The 22,259-nt window shown below is 32.4% G+C and overlaps 2 protein-coding genes across 3 annotated transcripts; one reads left to right on the top strand and one right to left on the bottom strand.

Annotated features, from left to right (window-relative positions):
• On the top strand, positions 6,000-7,950 carry LOC109363627 (subtilisin-like protease SBT4.3). The gene is made up of 5 exons (XM_019609878.1): positions 6,000-6,177; positions 6,282-6,524; positions 6,608-6,844; positions 7,021-7,125; positions 7,226-7,950. The coding sequence occupies exons 1-5, from the start codon at positions 6,000-6,002 to the stop codon at positions 7,948-7,950; spliced, it is 1,488 nt and encodes a 495-aa protein (XP_019465423.1).
• LOC109325878 (spastin) lies at positions 13,285-21,286 on the bottom strand. 2 transcript variants are annotated; one of them, XR_002105193.1, is made up of 14 exons: positions 20,831-21,286; positions 19,391-19,482; positions 19,266-19,285; positions 18,404-18,623; positions 18,232-18,327; positions 18,011-18,126; positions 17,755-17,835; positions 16,334-16,457; positions 15,550-15,599; positions 14,704-14,794; positions 14,266-14,301; positions 13,789-13,886; positions 13,517-13,687; positions 13,285-13,478 (listed from the first exon to the last, which is right to left on the bottom strand). XR_002105193.1 is itself a non-coding variant. In XM_019558475.1 (13 exons), the coding sequence occupies exons 1-13, from the start codon at positions 21,166-21,168 to the stop codon at positions 13,571-13,573; spliced, it is 1,479 nt and encodes a 492-aa protein (XP_019414020.1). In that variant the 5' UTR covers positions 21,169-21,286; the 3' UTR covers positions 13,426-13,570. The 2 variants fall into 2 exon arrangements, 1 of the variants encoding a protein (XP_019414020.1); XM_019558475.1 differs by having other exon boundaries at positions 13,426-13,687.

Below are 22,259 nucleotides of genomic sequence, written 5' to 3'. Positions count from 1 at the left end.
CTAACTTACTAACTTTTATTTATTGTTATTTACATTCCGCAATTTATTTATTCTTTAATACCAACCTTCCTTAAGGAAGAAGTTTGGTTTGTTAATAAAAGGAACCAAAAATGGAGTAAATAAATATAGGTCACTTAACTTTATTATTTTTTGTTCTTTATTTATTTATTTGTTTCTAACAACTAACTATTCATCACTTTTGTACATTAGAATACCATTAAACTGGTGTTGGAATTTATTCCATAAAACCGAGATGGTATTCAAAGGTACTTAATAATTATGTAATAGGGGATTGCTTCGATACCATTGTACCATCGTTAGAATTTATTCTAACAAAGCCGGGATGGGGCAAAGAAGGAATAACTTATTCACATGATTATTAGAAGTAAGTTGTAACTGGAATATTCTTGAAACCATTATACCGGCGTTGGAATTTATTTCAACAAAGCCGAGATGGCGAATAAAGAATAAAACTGAGTTCACTTACTTAATCAAATAAAAAGGAAATACACCAAAGAAGAGGAATTTTGCTGTCAACAAATTGACACTACTGTCAGGACGATTTGTTGAGAGGGGAAAGTCTCCTCGAAAATAACCTTTCAACATTATCTGGTCAGGTGTATGGTTCCAAGTTGGGCAATCCAGGTGCTCCGCTAAGCTGTCTGCTTGAGCAGGTTGGCGTGTGCTAGGCTTGTGGTCTGAATGTGCCATGCTTGTGTTCTGACCGTGCCAGGTTGGGTTTGACCATGCCAGACTGGTGTCCAGGTCAGTTGGGCGTGGACTTGGTCCAAGCTAATTTGCTTAGTGAACAACTTCAAGTTGACTCCATATTTTCCACATAGGCCAAGTCTTTGTTGAGTCATACTCAAGCACATAGCTTGCCACGTCAAGCTTAAGCATGTCATTTGATGATCATTTTCTGCCTATTTTGAGCACTTTGTTTGTGTTTGATTAATCCTTCTCTTTTCCACAAAAATCCTGCAAAATATATTACAAAAGAAATACACAAAGCATATATACAAGATTGTGATATTTTATCCAAAAAGTGTTGAATTAAGTTGGTTTTCTCAATTTATCCAAGGATAAGTGCCATGAAAAGTGTATAGAAACTATGTATTTTTGGCACTTATCGAATCTCCCCAACTTAAGACTTTGTTCGTCCTCAAACAAAAGGTAAAGCTTATCCGAATTCAAGACTTGGCTAATTTTTTAAGATATAACTTACATGATTTTCAATGAGATTTTCAAGACTTGGATAAAAAAAATTGTTTTCAATGAGATTTTCCATGATTTATGAATTTTTAACACATAATGCTTCAAACATGAATTTTATACTTTTGTTCATAAAAAATGTGCAACAATTTACCTAAGCAAATATCTTTCAATCAAAATGTGTTTTTGCACACAAGTTCAAAATTGGAACTTCAAAGGGGTAAGTGTTTTACTCAATTTTTTCAACCATTTGATTGTAATAATTTGAACTTGTTCTTTGTCTTACCTATTCTCTTAAATTGCATAATTAATTAAGGATCAGTAAGGTCTTGTTTTCGGTTGTAATGAGGCTTGGTTTGGACAATCATGATTTTTCTAGACACTGTGGTTAAGTTAAAGTCAAAAGAGAGCATTTTGTTTTTGAAATTTTTTCACAATGAAATATTTTTACTCTACTTTTTTCCATAATTCTCTTTTTCCGACGTCTTAGCTTTTGAACCTTGGGTTCTTTTTTGCTTTTCTTTGCATTTCTCAATCTCTTTTTGTTTTTCACTTTCTTTCACAACTTTTTTGTTGTTTTTATAAAGAGATTCAAAATTTCTTTTCTTTTTCTTTTCAGGAAGCCAAGTCCACCAATTTTACCCCCAACTTAATTCTTTCAAACATCCTTTAAAATTTTAATGCTCTCTTTAGAACATTTGTTTTCAAATTTGGTTTCATGGGATATTTTGAATTTTTTTTTTACTTTGTTTGCCTCAAAGGGTTTTTATCAAAGGATAATCCTAATTTTTTGTTAGACTTTTGGCCATTTGGTTCAACTAAAGAAATGACATGCCTTGATCACTTCTTATCAATCTTATGCAATTAAGAGAATTAAAGACTCAAACAAGTTTAATTAGACAAATCAAATGGTGATTTAACTTTAATCTTCACGTGTTTAAAGTTAAAATTTAACCATACCACTTCTTTCGAAGGGTTGGTATAAAGAATAAAGAATAAATCAATAAATAAATGTTAGTTGCGGAAATGCAAATGACAGAAAATAAATGTTAGTTGCGGAAAGTAAATGACAGAAAATAAATGTTAGTAGTTAGATCACTCATTATAACTGTGTATTTTTCATTTTCACAAAGATACAATTTATGAATTAAATTTCACTTTGATTCGAGGTTTCTTTCTTTGTCAACAAATAAAATTTATAAGTTAACACTTTACTATTTTACATTTGCATCTCTTTCAAGATTCAATTGTAGTATAGTATAAGGTTATGTCGAACCACAAGGAATTGCCTAATAGAACATTATTATAAACATGTTATATTACTAAAAACATCTTTGTGATTTGGTTTTGTTTATGAAATATTAAAAAGTAAGGGAGTGAGCCAAACACGTGAGGATCAAAGTTAAATCACCATTTTATTTGTCTAATTAAACTTGTTTGAGTCTTTAAATCTCTTAATTGTATAACATTGATAGGAAGTGATCAAGACATGTTATTTCTTTAGTTGAACCAAATGGCCAAAAAAGTCTAACCAAAAATTAGGATTAACCTTTTATAAGCCACTTTGAGCCAAACAAAGTAAATAAAATTTTCAAATTATCCCATGAAACAGAAATTGAAAACAATATTCAAAGAGAGCATTAAATTTTGAAAAGGGTGTTTGAAAGAATCAAGTTGGTGGATAAATTGGTGGACTTGACTTCTAAGCTTCTTAAAAAGAGAAAAGAATTTTTTTCTCAATCTCTTTACAAAAACAACAAAAAGTTCTAAAAGAAAGTGAAAAACAAAAAGAGATTGAGAAATGCAAAGAAAAGTAAAAAATAAGCCAAGGTTCAAAAAGCTAAGAAGTTGGGGAAAAAATTATGGGAAAAAGTAGAATGAAATGCTTTATTGAGAAAATTTTACAAAATGCTCTCTTTTTACTTAAACTTAAACTCATTATCTAGAAAAACCATGATTATCCAAACCAAACCTCATTACAACCGAAAAAAGACCTTAGTGATCCTTGATTGATTATGCAATTTAAGAGAATAGGTGAGACAAAGAACAAGTTCAAATTCTACAATCAAATGGTTGAAAAATTGAGTGAAACACTTACCCCTTGAAGTTCCAATTTTGAACTTGTGTGCAAAAACACTTTTTGTTTGAAAAATATTTGCTTAGGTAAATTGTTATACACTTTTGATGAACAAAAGCATACATTTTATGTTTGAATCATTATGTTTAAAATAATTCACAAATCATGAAAATCTCATTAAAAACATTTTTTGATCATGCTTAAGCAAAATTAAAATCATGTCAATCATATCTTAAAAAAATTAGCCAAGCTTTGAATTCGGTTGTGCTTTACCATTTGTTTGAGGACAAACAAAGTCTTAAGTTGGGGGGATTTGATAAGTGCAAAAAATGCCTAAAATTCATATACTTTTTATGGCACTTATCCTTGGAAAATTGAGAAAACCAACTTAATTCCACACTTTTTGGTTAAAATATCACAATCTTGTATATATACTTTGTGTATTTCTTTTGTATTATATTTTGTAGGATTTAGGTGGAACAGAGAAGAATTAATCAAATACAAACAAAGTGCTTAAAATAGGCCAAGATGACCCACCAATGATATGCTTAAGCTTGACGTGGCAAGCAATGACTCAACAAGACTTAGCCTATGTGAAAAAATATGGAGTCAACTTGAAGCTGCTCACTAAGCAACTTAGCTTGGACCAAGCCCACGCCTAGTTGACGTGGACCCAACCTAGAACGGTCAGAAAACAAGTCTGGCACAAGCCAACCAGCTCAAGAAGAAAGCTTAGCGGAACACCTGGACCGCCCAACGTGGAACCACACACTTGACCAGATCAGCAAGCACCAGGCCACATCACCTTCAGTATGGTCAAAGATACTCAAGCAGGCAGCTTAGCGGTGCCACATAAGTGCCTAACGGTTTGCACCTAGGAACTTGGTCAAGTTGACTTAGCCACCAAGCAACCGTGACATCATGCATGACCTAACTCCAAGTAGCCTCCATATGCTTTTCAGAGGTAGCTCACAATAGCTGGGTCAGTAGTTCACAACTAGCTTGGGTGAGTAAGCCCCAAGTAGTGACTAAGCTGCTTGGCCATGACCAAGCCCATGTTGAAAGGTTTGGTCAGCAGCGTGGCGGTCAAGAAGAGGATCTTAGCGGTTGGCAGAAACTCCTATAAATAAGAGGCACCTCAAAGGCAACATTCATACAATTCACATTCTCGCATACACTTCCATTCCTCATAAACCGAATTATTCTCTTCTTCTTGTAATTTTCTTGGAGAATTTCTACTCCAAAGTAGTTTAGGTAAGCTTATTTTGTAGTTTTTTTTTCTTAATTCAAGAAGAGAAAGGAGATGGCAAATGAGATACAAAAACATAATTTTGTAATCTCATTTCGGTCCAAAAAGCATCTCATCCTTGGATAGATGGCTCATGCTCCTACAAATTGACTTGGATTATGGTGTAATTTCTTCTCTTTGATTTATCATCTTTTGAATTCAATTCATTTCAAGTTATTACTTTTGGTTAAGTTTTGATTCTTTATGAAGTTCTTAATGCGGTTTTATCTTGATCACCTAAAACTTGATTTAATGATCCAAAATGCTTCTTCTTGAAGTGTTGACAAGTGAACTAAAAAGTATAACCTACACCTTAGTTCACTTGCCATATTAAGCATATGTTTTAAGCAACTTATGTTCAAGGCTAAATAAAGTTAATGCAGCTTGAAGTAGGGTGTGACAACCTACTCCGACGAGTGGTACTTAACTATTATTTAGTGTATTACATAAGGTTTGAGGATCATCTTATCATTCTAGAACACTAGATGAAGGATTTAGAAATGATGTGTGGAATTAACCAAAAGTATAACACATAACTTGTAATGTTTTCAAAAATCAATTAAGTATAGAAATAATTCTGTACTTCCAACCAATTTCCTCCTCAAGAATTTGTGCATATTAGTTGTTTGTTTATTTATTTACTTGTTAATATTTCATAAACAAAATCAAACAAAAAGATGCTTAAACATTATTAGTAATATAACATGTTTATAATAATATTTTGTTAGGCAATTCCTTGTGATTTGACATAACCCTATACTATACTACAATTGAATCTTGAAAGAGATGCAAATGTAAAATAGTAAAGTGTTAACTTATAAATTTTATTTGTTGACAAAGAATGAAACCTTCAATCAAAGTGCAATTTAATTCATAAATTGTATCTTTGTGAAAAGTAAAAATACACAGTTATAATGAGTGATCTAACTACTAACATTTATTTTCTGTCATTTACTTTCCACAACTAACATTTATTTTATGTCATTTACATTTCCACAACTAACATTTATTTATTGTTTTATTCTTTATTCTTTATACCAACTCATCAAAAGAAGTGGTACAATTAAATTATAACTTTATTGATTTATTTATTTGTTCTTTACCAACCTTCCATAAGGAAGTAGTTTGTTTAATAATGGAAAACGAAAATAAGTATCACTCATTGCCATTTGTTTTAAATTGCTAAATTCATACCATTATGTCGGCGTTGGAATTTATTCCAACAAAGCCGAAATGGTATGAAATTATTAACAATTCAATAAAGCTAAGTTTTTTATTAAGGGAACATTCTTGAAACCATTATACCGGCGTTGAAATTTATTCCAACAAAGACGAGATGGCAAGCAAAAAATCGACCTGACATTAAATAAATTAATCAGAAACTTGTTGCCTCAATAAATAGCAAGAATAACTCTATAAATAATGGGTTCAATTCCTAAAACACCATATTCTCCAACCTCTCACCATTTAAGCATGTTGCAACAAATCTTTCATGAAAATAATGCTACAAATTTCTTAATCCATAGTAACAAGAGAAGTTTCAATGGGTTTGTGGCAATGCTCACTAATCAACAAAAGGATAAAATTTCTCAAATGGAAGGTGTAGTCTCAGTTTTCCCAAGCAGAAATCTCCAATTACACACAACTCGATCATGGGACTTCCTTGGACTTTCTAAATCAGTTAAACGACATTGTGTGTTATAGAGAGTGATGTTATTGTTGGAGTTCTTGACACTGGTGTATGGCCAAAATCTGATAGTTTCAAAGATGAAGGTTTTCGCCCTATTCCAAAAAATTGGAAGGGTGCTTGTGTAGGTGGTAACAACTTTACTTGCAATAACAAAATCATTGGTGCAAGATATTATATAGAAGACTCTGCTAGAGACGCTGATGGGCATGGATCACATACAACATCAACAGTTGCTGGAAACTATGTTCATAAGGCAAGTGTTTTTGGACTTGCCCAAGGCACTGCAAGAGAGGGGTCCCTTTTGCAAGAATTGCTGCATATAAAGTATTTACTGCATTAGGATGTGATAGTTCTGCTAGCTTGTCTGCTTTTGATGATGCCATAGCTAATGGTGTAAGCATCATTTCAATTTCACTAGGACTTTACTCGCAACTAAACTTCGAAGAAGATCCTATCGCGATTGGTTCATTTCATGCAATGGCAGGAGGGATACTCACAGTGAATTCTGTAGGCAATGGTGGTCCTCTTCCAACATCTATTTCGAGTGTATCAATGTGGATGCTTAGTGTAGTTGCGAGTACCTTAGACCGAAAATTCATTGACAAGGTAGTTCTAGGGAATGGAAAAATACTAATAGATAAATCAATAAATTCTTTCAATTTAAACGGAAAAAAGTTTCTCATTGCTAAAAAAATAGTGGACTAGATTCAGAAAAATGTTCAGAAGATAATGCTAATATATGTCAATGTTTAGATAGCAGTGTGGTAGATCGAAAGATAGTTTTATGTGATGGAATTAGCTATGTTGATTATGATGGTGGGCACCCAATAGGGTCAATCATACGAGATTCTAATGAAGGTTTCCCGCCCTTTGTGATTCCATTACCTTCATTGTTGTTGTCTACAATTGACAAGAATCTTCTAAAAATCATACACCAAGTCATTAAAAATTCCAAAAGCTGAAATACTGAAGAGTAAGACAATTAAAGACCTCAATGCTCCTATGGTAGCTGATTTCTCTACACGTGGGCCAAATACAATTGTTCCAGAAATTATGAAACCAGGTATAAGTGCCTCGGGAGTAGATATCTTGGCTTCATTTTCACAAGTTGTTTCTCCATCAAATAATGAATGCGATAAAAGATCTTTGAAATATAACATAATATCAGGAACATCCATATCATGCCCTCATGTTGTTGGAATAGCTGCATATATGAAAACATTTCATTTGGGTTGGTCACCATCAGCCATCAAATCTGCTATTATGACTTCAGCAAAACCTATGAAGGTGTCTAATGATGAAGTTGGTGAATATGCTTATGGATCTGGCCATGTCAATCATGTTCATGTTGTTCATCCTGGACTTATCTATGACATTTCCTTGGATGATTATATACAAATGCTTTGCAACTTGGGTTATGATAACAAAAAGATCAAATTAATCTCTGGTAAGAACAACTCTAGCTCCAATGCTACTGATAGATCATTGGTGAGAGATCTCAATTATCCTGCTTTTGCTATTGATGTTAAGTCGAGGATACCTTTTACCATCAAATTTGAAAGAACAGTCACTAATGTTGGCCAACCAAAATCAAATTATAAGGCGTCAATTTTACCAAATCCAAAAATCAAAATTACAGTTGTATCTGAGACTCTTGCGTTCGAATCACTTTATGAGAAGTAGTCTTTTGCCGTTACTGTCACTAGTATTGATTTACCTACACACACTATAATTTCATCATTGGTATAGTCAAATGGCATCCAAAATGTGAGTAGCCCAATTATTGTAAATGTTTCTGATTAGATATTATAAAAATATATATAATAAATTTATAGGATTTACTATTAATTGTTTTTACATTGCATTATAAATTTTTCAAGAAAATAAAATATTAAAAAATTGAAAAATGAAAATTTTAGAATTTTTTATATATTTATCTTTTATTCAAAAAAAAAAAGTAAATTATCTATTGTTTCTGAGTTGTGTTTAGGTATGATGTAATTACATCAACTTAGTTAGTTAAGATGTTAACCCCATCAAGGAAATGTTTTATCATCGAACAGTACCTTTGACATGCCTTATCCAACCAACATGCCTTCACCCTCCATAGTCATAATCTGGAGTCTGGGCTAAGAGCCATCTACCAATTGGCTCTGTACCAATTGTTGGTATAGTGGAAGAAGATCCTATCGCGATTGGTTCATTTCATGCTATAGCAGGAGGGATACTCAAAGTGAATTATGCAGGCAATGGTGGTCCTCTTCCAGCATCTGTTTTGAGTGTATCGTCGTGGATGCTTAGTGTAGTTGCGAGTACCTTAGACCGAAAATTCATTGACAAGGTAGTTCTAGGGAATGGAAAAATACTAACAGGTAAATCAATAAATTCTTTCAATTTAAATGGAAAAAAGTTTCTCATTACTAAGAAAAATAATGGACCAGATTTAGAAAAATGTTCAAAAGATAATGCTAATATATGTCAATGTTTAGATAACAGTGTGGTAGAAGGAAAGATAGTTTTATATGATGGAATTAGCTATGTTGATTATGAAGGTGAGCACCCAATAGATTCCAACATACATACGAGATTCTAATAAAGGTTTCCCACCCTTTGTCACTCCATTACCTTCATTGTTTATTATGGGAAAAGGATTAAAAACTTGTTGTTATTCAAAGATAAAACCTTTGAACATATTAATTGCTACATTTGGATTTCCCTTTGTCAGCCAAAGTGGCAAGAATTTCTGAAAGGGGATATGGATTTATCATTGTGAATGATTGTTCCAAGATCTTGGGTATCTTTCTTAACAAATTAGGATGAGCCTTTGAGACATAAGAAACAATTTTGCTTCTCTAATCTGAAAAGTGTTCATGAGAGAAATTTAAAGATTAAGTTATTTAATTTCTTCCATATAGATAATGGAATGAGTCACATTCTTTTTGTACCAAGAGCTCATATATATGTTTTCAGATACAGTACAGAAGAATTTATTAATAATGAAGTGGAAGAAATTTTTTAGGATGACTAGTTAAGTTCCTCTGTTATTTGCATATATGAGAGATACTTTAATTTATTATATTTTTGACTTATTCATTATCATATTGGTAGCGGCCATAATAATTAGAATATTTTGATTAACTGAGGTATTTATTTGTATGAAAATTTTATGAAATACCAAAAGTCGGTGACGTTCTTATATAACAAAGAAATTTTTTTATTAAAGGTTTCTCTTGATGGAAAAAATAAAAAAAGGGGATCGTCGCAATATATAGCTGGTATTTTTTCAAGAAAATATAGATAAAAAATTATTAATTCCTTACAACTTATAATGGCTTGTGAGCATTGTTTTGTAAATATCATCTTAGATGTGATGTGTTTAACATTTGCTAACCATACTACACATATTTTGTAGGCATCAATGATCTTTGGTCGTCATTAATTGCATTGAAGAACAAAAATACTATTTGGATCTATTGATTCATGATTATGTAAACAAGTACTCCGAACATGAATGCAATATTATTCACTAGGTAAGGTAAGTGACCAGATTCAGATTATAATGTATTATAAACCTATTATATTATTGTGCCAAAGAAAATATAACTACATACTTTCTATTTTTTATGGGTCTGTAAATTTGTAGAACAAAAATTCAATCAAAGCTATTTTAAACATCACCAAATGTATTCATGTAATGGTAGTTGACAAAATTTAAATACTTGTAGCATATAATTAAAATTTTCAAAAATTCATGTTATTTTGTTTTTAATTGTAATGCTCCCACCTAAACAACTCAAATGATTATAATTATTATGTAATCTACTTTATGAAGGAGATTATTTAACAATGACAAAGAACACAATACTTAAGACTTTAAGTGAACTCATTGCGTGACATACGTTGATGATAAGATTGAGCTAACTTTGTCCTAAATATTGTAGACATAAATAGACTAATTAGTTTTGCCAGTATAGATAATTGTTGAAAATTTGGCATGCAAGTATATATTGTTGGAATGTATAAATAAATAGATAATGTATTTAATATTGTTGTAGTGATATATAATTAATATATTGATTTTGGATATATATGTGTCGTTGAATATGCTTAATACATATGTGTTGTAGAATTTGTTTGATATATGTGTGTTGTTATTGGGAATAAAGTCTCATATCGTCTACCTCGTTCTTTTAGACATGCTTAAATACGTGTTGGATTACTCCGGTCATTGTTTATAAGTTTTGAGAATGAACATTCACATGGTATCAAAACTAGAGTTCAACTTCTTTTCAGTTGTCACATGTCAAATATGTCATTTAATCATGGATCTAAATTAACTCTTCACCTTGACCAACAGGATTTTGTGGAGGTGATATATTAGGAATTACATTCCTCATCGTCTACCTCATTCTCCTATGCATGGTTTAATTGAATTTTGAGCTACTCCTCTCTTTTCTTATTGGTTTTGAGATAGAACCTTAATAGTTATTGAATGTGTTTGATATATTTGCATGTATTGTTTGATATAACAATTGACGCATTAATTGTATATTTATGAAAAATAGTGTTGGCTTTATCAAATAATGTATAAAGTGGAGATTTGACACAAAAAACAATGTTTGCTTCAAAGCGATGTTGATTCACTATTTTATACAACACCTACTAGTGAAAGCTTTGTTGAGTCTCCACTTTCTATGGTGTCTGCTAGAGCAGACGTTCCTGATTTGCAATATTCTATAACTCTTTCGAAGCATTGTTGAATCTAATCATACATTCTATTGTACTTACACAGACAAGGTCTTGAGAGTGTTGTTAAATGTCTTGAGAGTGTTGTTAAATTCACTTTTATGTGCTATTGTTTTGTAATTCTGACTATTGAGTGATCCTTTGAAGATTATATTTTAAATTAATCTATTTTTTATAAATTATATTGCACACTAATTAGACACATGTTAGCAACTAATATTAAGGTTAATTAAATCCTTAATCTCTAGTTTTGAACATTTCTTCGACTCAATTCACATTTAGCCATTTTATGGTCTCATTCATGTCTGCCTTTTGATGATGACATGTATTAGTAAGTTTTAATAACCTTTGAAAATAATGACTATGTTAATTAAAGTGTTTAAAGTAGGTTGATATTTTCATTTTTGCAACTGAGTGTAATAATATTCTAAATCAATTGATGGTTGATATTGATAGAGTGTTACAAGCAAACTAAGAAGAACACTATAGTATCTAGGGGTGTTCGAATTTAGACCAGTCCAAAAATAAAACAAAAAGCTGATTCAAATAGACTGAAATTGCAAAAAGTTGAATATATTTAGATTGTGTTGGATTAATTTTTTTAAAGACCATTTTTGTCTGGTTTTTGGGAAATTTGGAGAAGGGCAATAAATTAGTAATATTTGATTTTTTTTATGGGGGAAATACATAGAACATTCACAAATTTTATACTTTTTATAAGCAGACATTCTGATCTATTTTTCTTCCTACTAATTTATTAAACTGCATTTGTTGTCGAATTAGTCTAAGTATAAAGATAATGCTAAATTACTAATACATAAACAAAAAAATCAAATGACTACTATCAGACTCACAAGAGTAACAATAAACTTATCAGTTATCACTACAATGCATGTTAGTCAAAGGTGGATGTGCAAAAAAGACTGTCATTAAATTGTAAATTGATTTGAGAAAAAAGGATAGATTTAAATTTCAAAGTTAGAGGGGACAGAGTAATTTTGATATATTAAATAATAATGATGCCAGCCGAAATTAAAAAGAATGCATGGTTATTTTTTTCGTTATTTTTCTTCATTGTTAATAATATACTATTATCTATCATACATTCTATTGTACTTACACAGACAAGGTCTTGAGAGTGTTGTTAAATGTCTTGAGAGTGTTGTTAAATTCACTTTTATGTGCTATTGTTTTGTAATTCTGACTATTGAGTGATCCTTTGAAGATTATATTTTAAATTAATCTATTTTTTATAAATTATATTGCACACTAATTAGACACATGTTAGCAACTAATATTAAGGTTAATTAAATCCTTAATCTCTAGTTTTGAACATTTCTTCGACTCAATTCACATTTAGCCATTTTATGGTCTCATTCATGTCTGCCTTTTGATGATGACATGTATTAGTAAGTTTTAATAACCTTTGAAAATAATGACTATGTTAATTAAAGTGTTTAAAGTAGGTTGATATTTTCATTTTTGCAACTGAGTGTAATAATATTCTAAATCAATTGATGGTTGATATTGATAGAGTGTTACAAGCAAACTAAGAAGAACACTATAGTATCTAGGGGTGTTCGAATTTAGACCAGTCCAAAAATAAAACAAAAAGCTGATTCAAATAGACTGAAATTGCAAAAAGTTGAATATATTTAGATTGTGTTGGATTAATTTTTTTAAAGACCATTTTTGTCTGGTTTTTGGGAAATTTGGAGAAGGGCAATAAATTAGTAATATTTGATTTTTTTTATGGGGGAAATACATAGAACATTCACAAATTTTATACTTTTTATAAGCAGACATTCTGATCTATTTTTCTTCCTACTAATTTATTAAACTGCATTTGTTGTCGAATTAGTCTAAGTATAAAGATAATGCTAAATTACTAATACATAAACAAAAAAATCAAATGACTACTATCAGACTCACAAGAGTAACAATAAACTTATCAGTTATCACTACAATGCATGTTAGTCAAAGGTGGATGTGCAAAAAAGACTGTCATTAAATTGTAAATTGATTTGAGAAAAAAGGATAGATTTAAATTTCAAAGTTAGAGGGGACAGAGTAATTTTGATATATTAAATAATAATGATGCCAGCCGAAATTAAAAAGAATGCATGGTTATTTTTTTTCGTTATTTTTTTTCATTGTTAATAATATACTATTATCTATATATATAAACAATTTCAATAATAATTAAAGTTTAAATGATAATCAATAAGAAAAACCTTGGAAATGGCATAAAGTGTAAGGGGTTCTGTTGACTTTCCCCTTCTTTTTTGTTAGATGGTTTATGCATAATTTATAATCAGTCCAAAACAACTTATATGTAGTAACCTTAGAAAAGATATAAATATAATGAATGATTACACTGGCATCCATGACAACAATGACTTCAAGACTGGATTAAGATTTCAATGTAGTCTTATTTATAAAATTATCAACACCCTGATTCATTACTTTATAGCCAGTAACCTTTATATATTTCAGTTGATGCACATATTGATTTTCTTCAAACTTTATGCATATGCATGATTCAGAGTATAAGACTTCAATTAGAGCCAAACACCTCATTCCAGCGCTCAAGCTCTTCCCACTTGCTTTTATTTAAGCTTGGTCTGATGACAGCCATTGCCTTCTTGAAATCCTCGAACCTCAATCCTCGTAACTGATAAAACCGAAAATTGTTAACGATGAAGGAAGGTTTTTCATTTAAAAGAATGAATACTAATTCATAATGAAAGCTATAGCAACTTCTAACAAGCATGCCTGATTTGCTTGAACAGTAAGAATGCCAGCACCCAGTTCTCTAATTGGCATCATTGCAGCTTCTTCACACAAGGCTTGCAGATCACTTCCGGAGTATCCTACAAAAGAATTAAAAATAATGGTTTCATTTTAAAAAAAGGTAATTACTAAGATATCCAACATCCCAATTTCTATCTCATTACGACAAGTCAACAAGGAAGGAAGAGGGTAAGCCTCGACGCAACGATAAGGCTATTGCTCAGTGACCATGAGTTCACGGGTTCAAATCCTGGAAACAATCTCTACGTTTGCAAGGGTAAAGCTGTGTACATCTATCCTCTCCAGACCCCACTAGGTGAGACTTTGGGAGCCTAGTGGACCGAGCCACCCATTTTATTTTGACTAACAATGATCATTGGCTGCCACATACACACAAAGGCAATCTACACCAGGTGACTATTTTGCTTTGGGATGTGGGTGGGTGGAGGAATGTCATACCTTCTGTCTCTTTTACAAGCCTTTCTAGATCTCTGCCTGTTACATTAAAACACAGTTTAGTTCAAAGAGAGCAGCACAAGTGATAGCAAAATACAAACTTGACTACTTCAGCTTTACTTTATGATGGATGTATGAAGCGAAAGGCATACAAAAGCTAAAACAAACTCTCAAAGTTCAGAATTTCTCTCAAGTTTTTTTTGCATTTTTGGTTCTTGAGATTTCAAGTATTAGGCTGGGTTGAAAATTTTGAGCAAACTTGGCAATTAGATTTAAGACAGCACCAGAATAAATAAAGTTCCCAGCAATCATAGAAAAAAACTACCATAGGCGTAGAAGAAAAAATAACCATAAAACACATACATACTGAGCAGCAACATAAGATACACAAATTAAAGGGGAGAAATATTGGGAGAAACAGAATTAGATCGCATTGCTTACTAGGCAAGGAGAATGCTTGACCCTTGAGTTTGTGTTTCAGTAGAAGTTTCCGAACATTTTCACCTGGTAAAGGTATGTAAATTCTCTTTACCTAGTAAGCATTTCACAATAAAGCCAAGAACAGAGTTAGTAAAGAAGCAGCATGGTCGAAGCTCATAATAACTACTATCAATTGAATACATTTACACATATACTTCACTGGAGAACAAATGAAAAGTCTCTTTACAAAATGTACTTCAAATTGTTTTCTTATTTTTCAAGTCTTATTTAAGAGTTACAGGTTCTTTACATAACATTTTAGGAAGGGTTTAGAAGGAATGGAAAAGAGAACATAAGCCAGGAGGAGCAGGTACATGAATGCCACATCATAATTCAATTAGAAACTCTGAATAATGAAATTACTAGGAGCCTATGCAATTTGTTAAGGTATATAGAAGAGACTATTGATTACCAGAAGAGTGGTTTATGGTTTACATAGAACATGTTATAATCAATAAAGCTCTATATGGAACATAGAAGATTATGCATTGCGAAAGAATGGACACTGCTTAATATAACATTACCAAGCTTGCATGTGTCCATTTCTAAATCACTATCCAAAGCAGTATGAGAGAATCTCATTATTTATAAACTACTTAAGGTAAAACAAGCAAACTCTGAGTATTCTCCTATGACAAGGATATAATTAATAAAATAATAATAAAAAATCCATACTTCACACCAAGTAGCAAAGCTGATAAAACATTCACTACTCTCCACTAAAAATCACACCAGACATATGGAATTCTAGAATTATATTATAATATTCTCTACGCTTCTAGTGTAGCACACTGAAGATATTCTCACCAGCCTCCTGAGTACTGCATCATCCAATTCTTGCGGCTTATTAGTCGCACCTATATTCAGAAGAAAAAGGAAATTTAAATTTGTAAAATTGTCTAATAGATACACAAATAATTCATTTATGTATGCTCTACACCTCGAACGATATTGGATAGATGAAGTTATGTCTATGAAACATTCGAAATAATATATGATAAAGTTAGCAGTTCCAGATCTATAAAAGCAAAGATTCAGGCATACATCCCTCAATTACAAATGCTACGTTCTTAGGATGCCAGATTACATTGGCAACCAGGCAACAAAGGAATTAATATTGTTTTCAATCTCAACATACTACAAGCCATGAGAGATACAGTCACACAGCTGAATTTAAAAATGAGAGAGGGGAGAATGACTATTATGTAATGGTCCTATGATGTCTCAAAACATGCGAACAAAAAGGCATTTCTGGAACAGTTGCAAAGCCATCTATCAACTACTGTTATTGCAATATACAAGTTCAAAAACAAAATTACATTACATTTGCAAAGCAGCTCTCATAAAAGTCGAATTATAATGTTCACAATTAATTTTTAAGTTCCAACATTTCCTAGAATTATATTTTAGCCATTAACTGCTGTTTGCCAAAAAGTAATAAGGCCACAGCTGAAACTATTAGAAAAAGAAAACAAGAGCCTTCCTAATGGTAACAGGTTATTCTACCATTTCCAGCAGATTGGATCTGAAATCTAAATCATGCTAACTTTTAGAAAGAGAATGATCAAGTGTTATCAGATATAGCACTTACCAATTAAAATCACAATATCATCAGGATTGGAGGTCACCCCATCAAACTGAATAAGAAATTCAGATTTTAATCGTCTACTGGCATCATTCTCACTTGCCAACCTTGTTGACATTATACTATCAATCTGTCATCATTTAACAAAAAAACAATTATAGTTCAAAGTGCAGAAAAGTTTTAAGCAAGATGCACACAACTTTTTCAGTGCTATATGTGTTGACCAATTTAAATAGTTAGGAAGAAAAATAAAACTGTAAAACAGAGCAAAAATGCATAGCTTCACAGGTCTCTTTATGCTCTTAAACCATCTCCACGAGCTTGGTTTGACAAATTCAGCATTCTAGTAAAACAGTTTGGTATGGTTCAAAGTAACAATGACCACTCGGTTTTCTATAGCCATTCAGCTCCAGGATGTATTCACTTGATTATGTATGTGTAAAATATTATAATAACTGGTAGTGATCAATAGGGCATAATAGTTAAAGCAACATCTCTCACATCACTTTCAGACTAGAGACCTTGCTAAACTTTGCTCCTGCCCACTCAGGTGGAGCCCCTTTCAGATTCAGGGAGATACATGAGATTGGTTGGGAAATTAAACTACCTCATAGTCATCCACCAAGATATTTCGCTTGCAGTCAGTGTGTGGTTAGCCAATTGTTAAATTCTCCTAGCCAAGATCACTGGAATGCAGTATTATGAATCTTGAAGTATAAAGGGTGCTCCAAGAAAAGGTCTTTTTATGAAGATAAGGGGCATACTAAGATAGTTGGCTACTAAGATGCTGAATGGGCAGGGTCACCCATTGATAGGCGATCAACTACTGGGAATTGAGTAATGGTTGGAGGAAACTTGATATACTGGAAGATAAGAAACAACTTATAGTTGCAAGATCTAGTGTGGAAACTGAATACAGGCGCCATTGGGGTTACTGGCTCAAGTACTTATTTGGTTGAAATGTTTTCTCGAAGAACTTCGGATTGAAGAGACTAAGAAAGTGACTCTACTATGTGACAGACAAGCAACATTGCATAAAACTTAAATGCTGTTTTCCACAAGAGGACTAAACATATTGAGGTAGATTGTCATTTTGTCAGGAAGAACATCAAATCGAGAGATATCACCACTAGTTTTCTTAATTAAAATAATCAATTGGCAGATGTCTTCTCTAAATCTCAAAGAGATCCTCGAGTCAGTTATATATGTAACAAGCTTGGTGCATATGATTCATATGCCCAGCTTGAGGACGAGTGTTGATATAGTTAGTATTAGTTAGGCCTGATGCTATAAGGCCCATAGTCCATTGTATTCCCGTACTTGCATATTATGCATATAAAGGATTTATTTTTATTCTCTCTCTCTTCTTTCAACAAGTAGGAAGAATAGAGTTGAGGAGAGCAGTCTACTCTATAAAAGAGAGATACCTCATCAATGAAAATTACAGATGGCTGTCTGGATATAGCTACCATGAATAGTGTCCGGACAAGCTTTTCACCTTCACCCACCTATTGAGTACAAGTTAAACATATGTTGGGAACAGTAAGTACGTACAACAGACAAGGCACATAGATAGAGACACCCATTTTTTTCAACTTCTATTTTAACAAGCACATAACATACTAACATAAGAAATAAATTGAGTTAACACAAAAACTTCAGGGTAGATTTATAGAGACATACCCATTTTGATGTCAAGGAAGCTGCAGAGACATTAAAAAATGTTGCTTCTGATTCGGAAGCTACTGCTTTGGCAAGCATGGTCTTTCCATTACCAGGTGGACCAAAGAGAAGCAAACCTGGAGTAAAAAGGTTTAGCAGTTCTCAACTTTAGCATTTTTCATTCTACAATTTTCACCATTACCCATGATATGATCAAATGTAATTCGATTCCAAGGCATTACCTCTAGCTGCCCTTCGAAGACCAGTGAACAAGTCTCTTCTCTTAGTTGGCAAAATAACCATCTCCATTAAAGCTTGCTTTGCCTTCTCAAGCCCAGCTGCATATCCACTCTAAAATCAAATAACTAATATGAAATAAAAGAGAGAGAAATGCAAATGTAAATAGATTCTTACCAACATCTTCCCATCTAACAGAAGGACTTCTATCTACTATGGCAGTGTTAATCATTTCAACCAGTTTTGAGTCATAACTTGCACCAGACACTTGACTAGATTTTGGACTTCCTACTTTATTCACCTGACCTGTTCTTTGAGGATTTTTTGGTAGCACATTTTTTCTAGCATTGGATGATTTAATTGGAATTGAAGCAGCTCGTGCAGAGTTTGAGGTGCTCTGCAAATTTTTTTGGGCATCAGAAAAAATATTTAAGGTTAATTAAAAGTATAAAATCAGTACCCTACTCCGAGTATGCAGTGAGAATATTCCACGATAATAATTTAACAGGCTGGCTGAAATATCAAAACACGTGAACAATAACCAATAAAGGGAGGCACAATGCACAAGGCTCCCACCTAGTGAGGTTTGGGGAGGGTAGAGGTACGCAATCTTACCCTCGCAAGTGAAGAAGCTATTTCCAGGGTGAACAGTGATGAATATACAAGTACAACAACAACAAGCAAGCCTTAATCCCAGTAGGTGCGGTCGACTACATGATGCTCTATTATAAATCTGTTCATTGACAGCAATATATATACTTTCTAAAGTGACATGTCAAGTTAACTAGGTGGAAGTCTGGCAGGGAACCCCACATTTCTCATACAAAATACAATTCCAACAGCATATGTATTTTCTATAAGATATTGTGCAAGACCTATTTGTCAACCAAAAGTTGTTTTGATTTTAAAATCGGAAAGTAAAAAATTAAGTGCAATCCTTAAAACAGAATTTGTTTCAAAAAGCACCACCTATGATGAGACAAAAAGGACCCAGATAGAAAACTCCATAATCACACAGTTTAGCTAGACCATATCATACCTGATTTGCAGATGAGCTACCTGAAACAAAAAAGAAGCATGTGGAGGATAATGAAAAACAGTAAGCACTCTTGGAAAAACTTATAACTGGGAGGAGAAAATAGAGTTGCTCAGACAAATACAAACCTGTTCGTCTACTTAGAGCCTGTAATCTCTCAGAAACTTGACCCTGCCATTTTGATATCTTTTGACGATGTGATTGCACCTTCTGTTGTTCACTGTCACAGAACCATAGCGTTAAGTAGGTGAACAAAAACATCTGACTACAAGAACCCTCCTTGGTCATTAAATTTTTAAAAAGTATACAGCAAATGAAGTGATAAACTACATCTTAACCGCTATAATGCTACACATTCTCATTTGTGATTAAATCACTGAATTTCGGTACAATTACGAAGCTGGAAAAAATAATTCAAAATTTAAAAAGGGAATGCAACAGACAATAAAATCCCAAAACTCCCTACTCTCACTGTAGCTGCAATTGACAAGTTTTAAGCCATAGAAACTGGCACTAAGCAGAACAAACTAACTTTGACATTAAGTTATTAAACATTGGTGCATTTTTATGCAATTACAAAATCCCACAATGCCCTCATCCTCAATTTCTGTGTAAAGAAGCAAATTGCTTATATCGTAAAAAGATGGCTCGTGATACTTTTTCGTGAGACTTATCAGAGGAAAATAGATAAAGACTGATTTTCCATTTTGGTCTTTTGTCATTTTCATATTTGATTTTATTTGACATTTCATTCTCAGCCATATCCCAGTGTCTCATGTTTATGACATTGTCCAGGTTCGAGTGTCCACATCGGTCTTGTGTCCAACGTCCAAGTTCGTGCTTCATAGCCTGGGAATGCCAAGGCCAACTTAACTCACAGGAGGATCTCCTCCCACACAAACATCTCAAGCAACCATTACCACTTAATGGAACTACCATATATATACCATCACACTAGTCAGGTGTGGACCTATGCCTGACCAGTGACCACATCTTAACCATTACTATAAACCATAGTTACATAATGCTCTCATCTACCTATGTACCGAGTTCACTGTATAATGGTACCACATGTTCATCATATCTCATAAAATTAACTTAAAAAGTAACGAATCGCACACCCAAGTAAACCACCTTCCCGAACACATACCGCATATCAGGTAACTATGCCATAAACACATTATAGAAAATCACTAAAATAAATGAGCCAAAAATTCAGAGTGTCACTACCTTCAATCATTTTCCCATGAATCCAATTAAAATCCCAATACTATTTAGTATTTATCAATCACTAAGAGTTTGTTTACGAGTTGAATTTTTGAGGGTGGAGGGAAATGGGAGGCTTGAGAGCCATGAAATACAACTACAAAGTCTTCAATTTTCCTCCAAAACTCAACTCGCAAATAGACCCAAAGCTGAGGCCCAATTTACAAGACTCCCATGTAATGGGGTCCGAGAAAGGCAGATGTAAGCAGTTTTACTCTCGCAAACCAATAAAGCAAACACAAAATATATAAAATAGAAAATCACTAAACAATGATAAAAAAATAATTGAAAATTTAGAGAACCTTGAAGTGATAAAGGAAGGAACAGGAGTTGAATTAGCTTCAACGAGAATCCTTTGAGCGTTCTTGTAATGAAGAATTGCTTCATCGATCAAGCCCCACTCTTCAGCCCTAACGGCTTTATCGATTTGTTGAGTGGCCAAATCGAGGTATCCTTTGAGCTTGAAAGCGACGCGTTCGTTGGAAATTGAATGAGGAAGTGAAGGAGAAGGTGATTCCATTGATGAAGGAGTGTGATTATTAGGTTGAGATCGAGAAGAAGAAGAAGAAGAAGAAGGAGGAGGATTATCGGGAGAGAAGACGGAGCTGAATGAATCGATTATTCCTTGTAAGAAGCTCATAATACCTAAGAAAAGCGATTTTCATGATAAGCGATTATGAGAATAATTAAAACCTTGCAGAAGATGAAAAAGCCAATTGTGTTTGGCAGAAACTCAGTTTCGCTGCGTTTAACTAATTTTTTTTATTAAAAGTGCGCACGAACATAAAAAATGAAACATTTTAAAAAGATACAAAGATGTATGTAGTGACATTATTATAGATGATTTGGTGTATATAATTTTTTACATCGACAAAGTATACATATTGTACTCTTTTAAAAAACTTGAATACTTTTGAATATGTTCATTGAGTATAATTATAGTCACATATTATTCATCAATCATTTCTAATATTTTTTAAGAATCACAAATATAAATGGTACATTCACAATTTATAAAACTTAGAGCGAACTTATTACATCTAAATAAACCCCCTTATTTTTATATGTTTATTACACTCAACATCTCTGCATGAAAAATAAATATAATCTTTTAAACAAAAAATGTGATAAATGCAATTTAGTTAAACAAAACATGTTTATTATGGAGACAGGTCCAAATAATATATGAGTCAATACATTTTTATTATTTTTGGTTCTTTACGTTATAGTATAAGAGTGATTTAAACAATATCTCTTTAGAATTGTTAATACATTTTGTAACTAAAAATAATAAAGATGCATTGATTTGTATATTATTTAGATTTGTCTCCACAATATATCATGTTTTGCTTAACTTAATTGCATTTATCATATTTTTTGTTTAAAAGATTATACTTATTTCTCATGCAGTGGTAGTCAGTATAATGAAAGTATAAAAATTAGGTGATTAATGTATGTGAAAAAAAGTGAGAGATAGTTTGTATAATTTCGCTAAAACTCAAGAGATGTCAGTGTAATTTACTCTAAAAGAGTACATTCTTTCTCTATTTTTTTAAGATACTATGTATTTTTTCTCTTCTTTTTAAAATTATATAACTTGAAATGGAAAATCAGAATTTAAGTTAGAGGTGTCATGAGTTAATTTTTGAATTTGAGTCCATCTACATGTTACCAGCATGTTTATTCTGAATCCATTTCTTTGAGTAATTGTCTTTTGATTTGAGTAATATG

Source organism: Lupinus angustifolius, chromosome LG13, assembly GCF_001865875.1.
Source record: "Lupinus angustifolius cultivar Tanjil chromosome LG13, LupAngTanjil_v1.0, whole genome shotgun sequence".
Classification (NCBI taxonomy): Eukaryota; Viridiplantae; Streptophyta; class Magnoliopsida; order Fabales; family Fabaceae; genus Lupinus; species Lupinus angustifolius.
The sequence above is the reverse complement of the archived record's forward strand: the minus strand, read 5'-3'. Positions and strand labels throughout refer to the sequence as shown.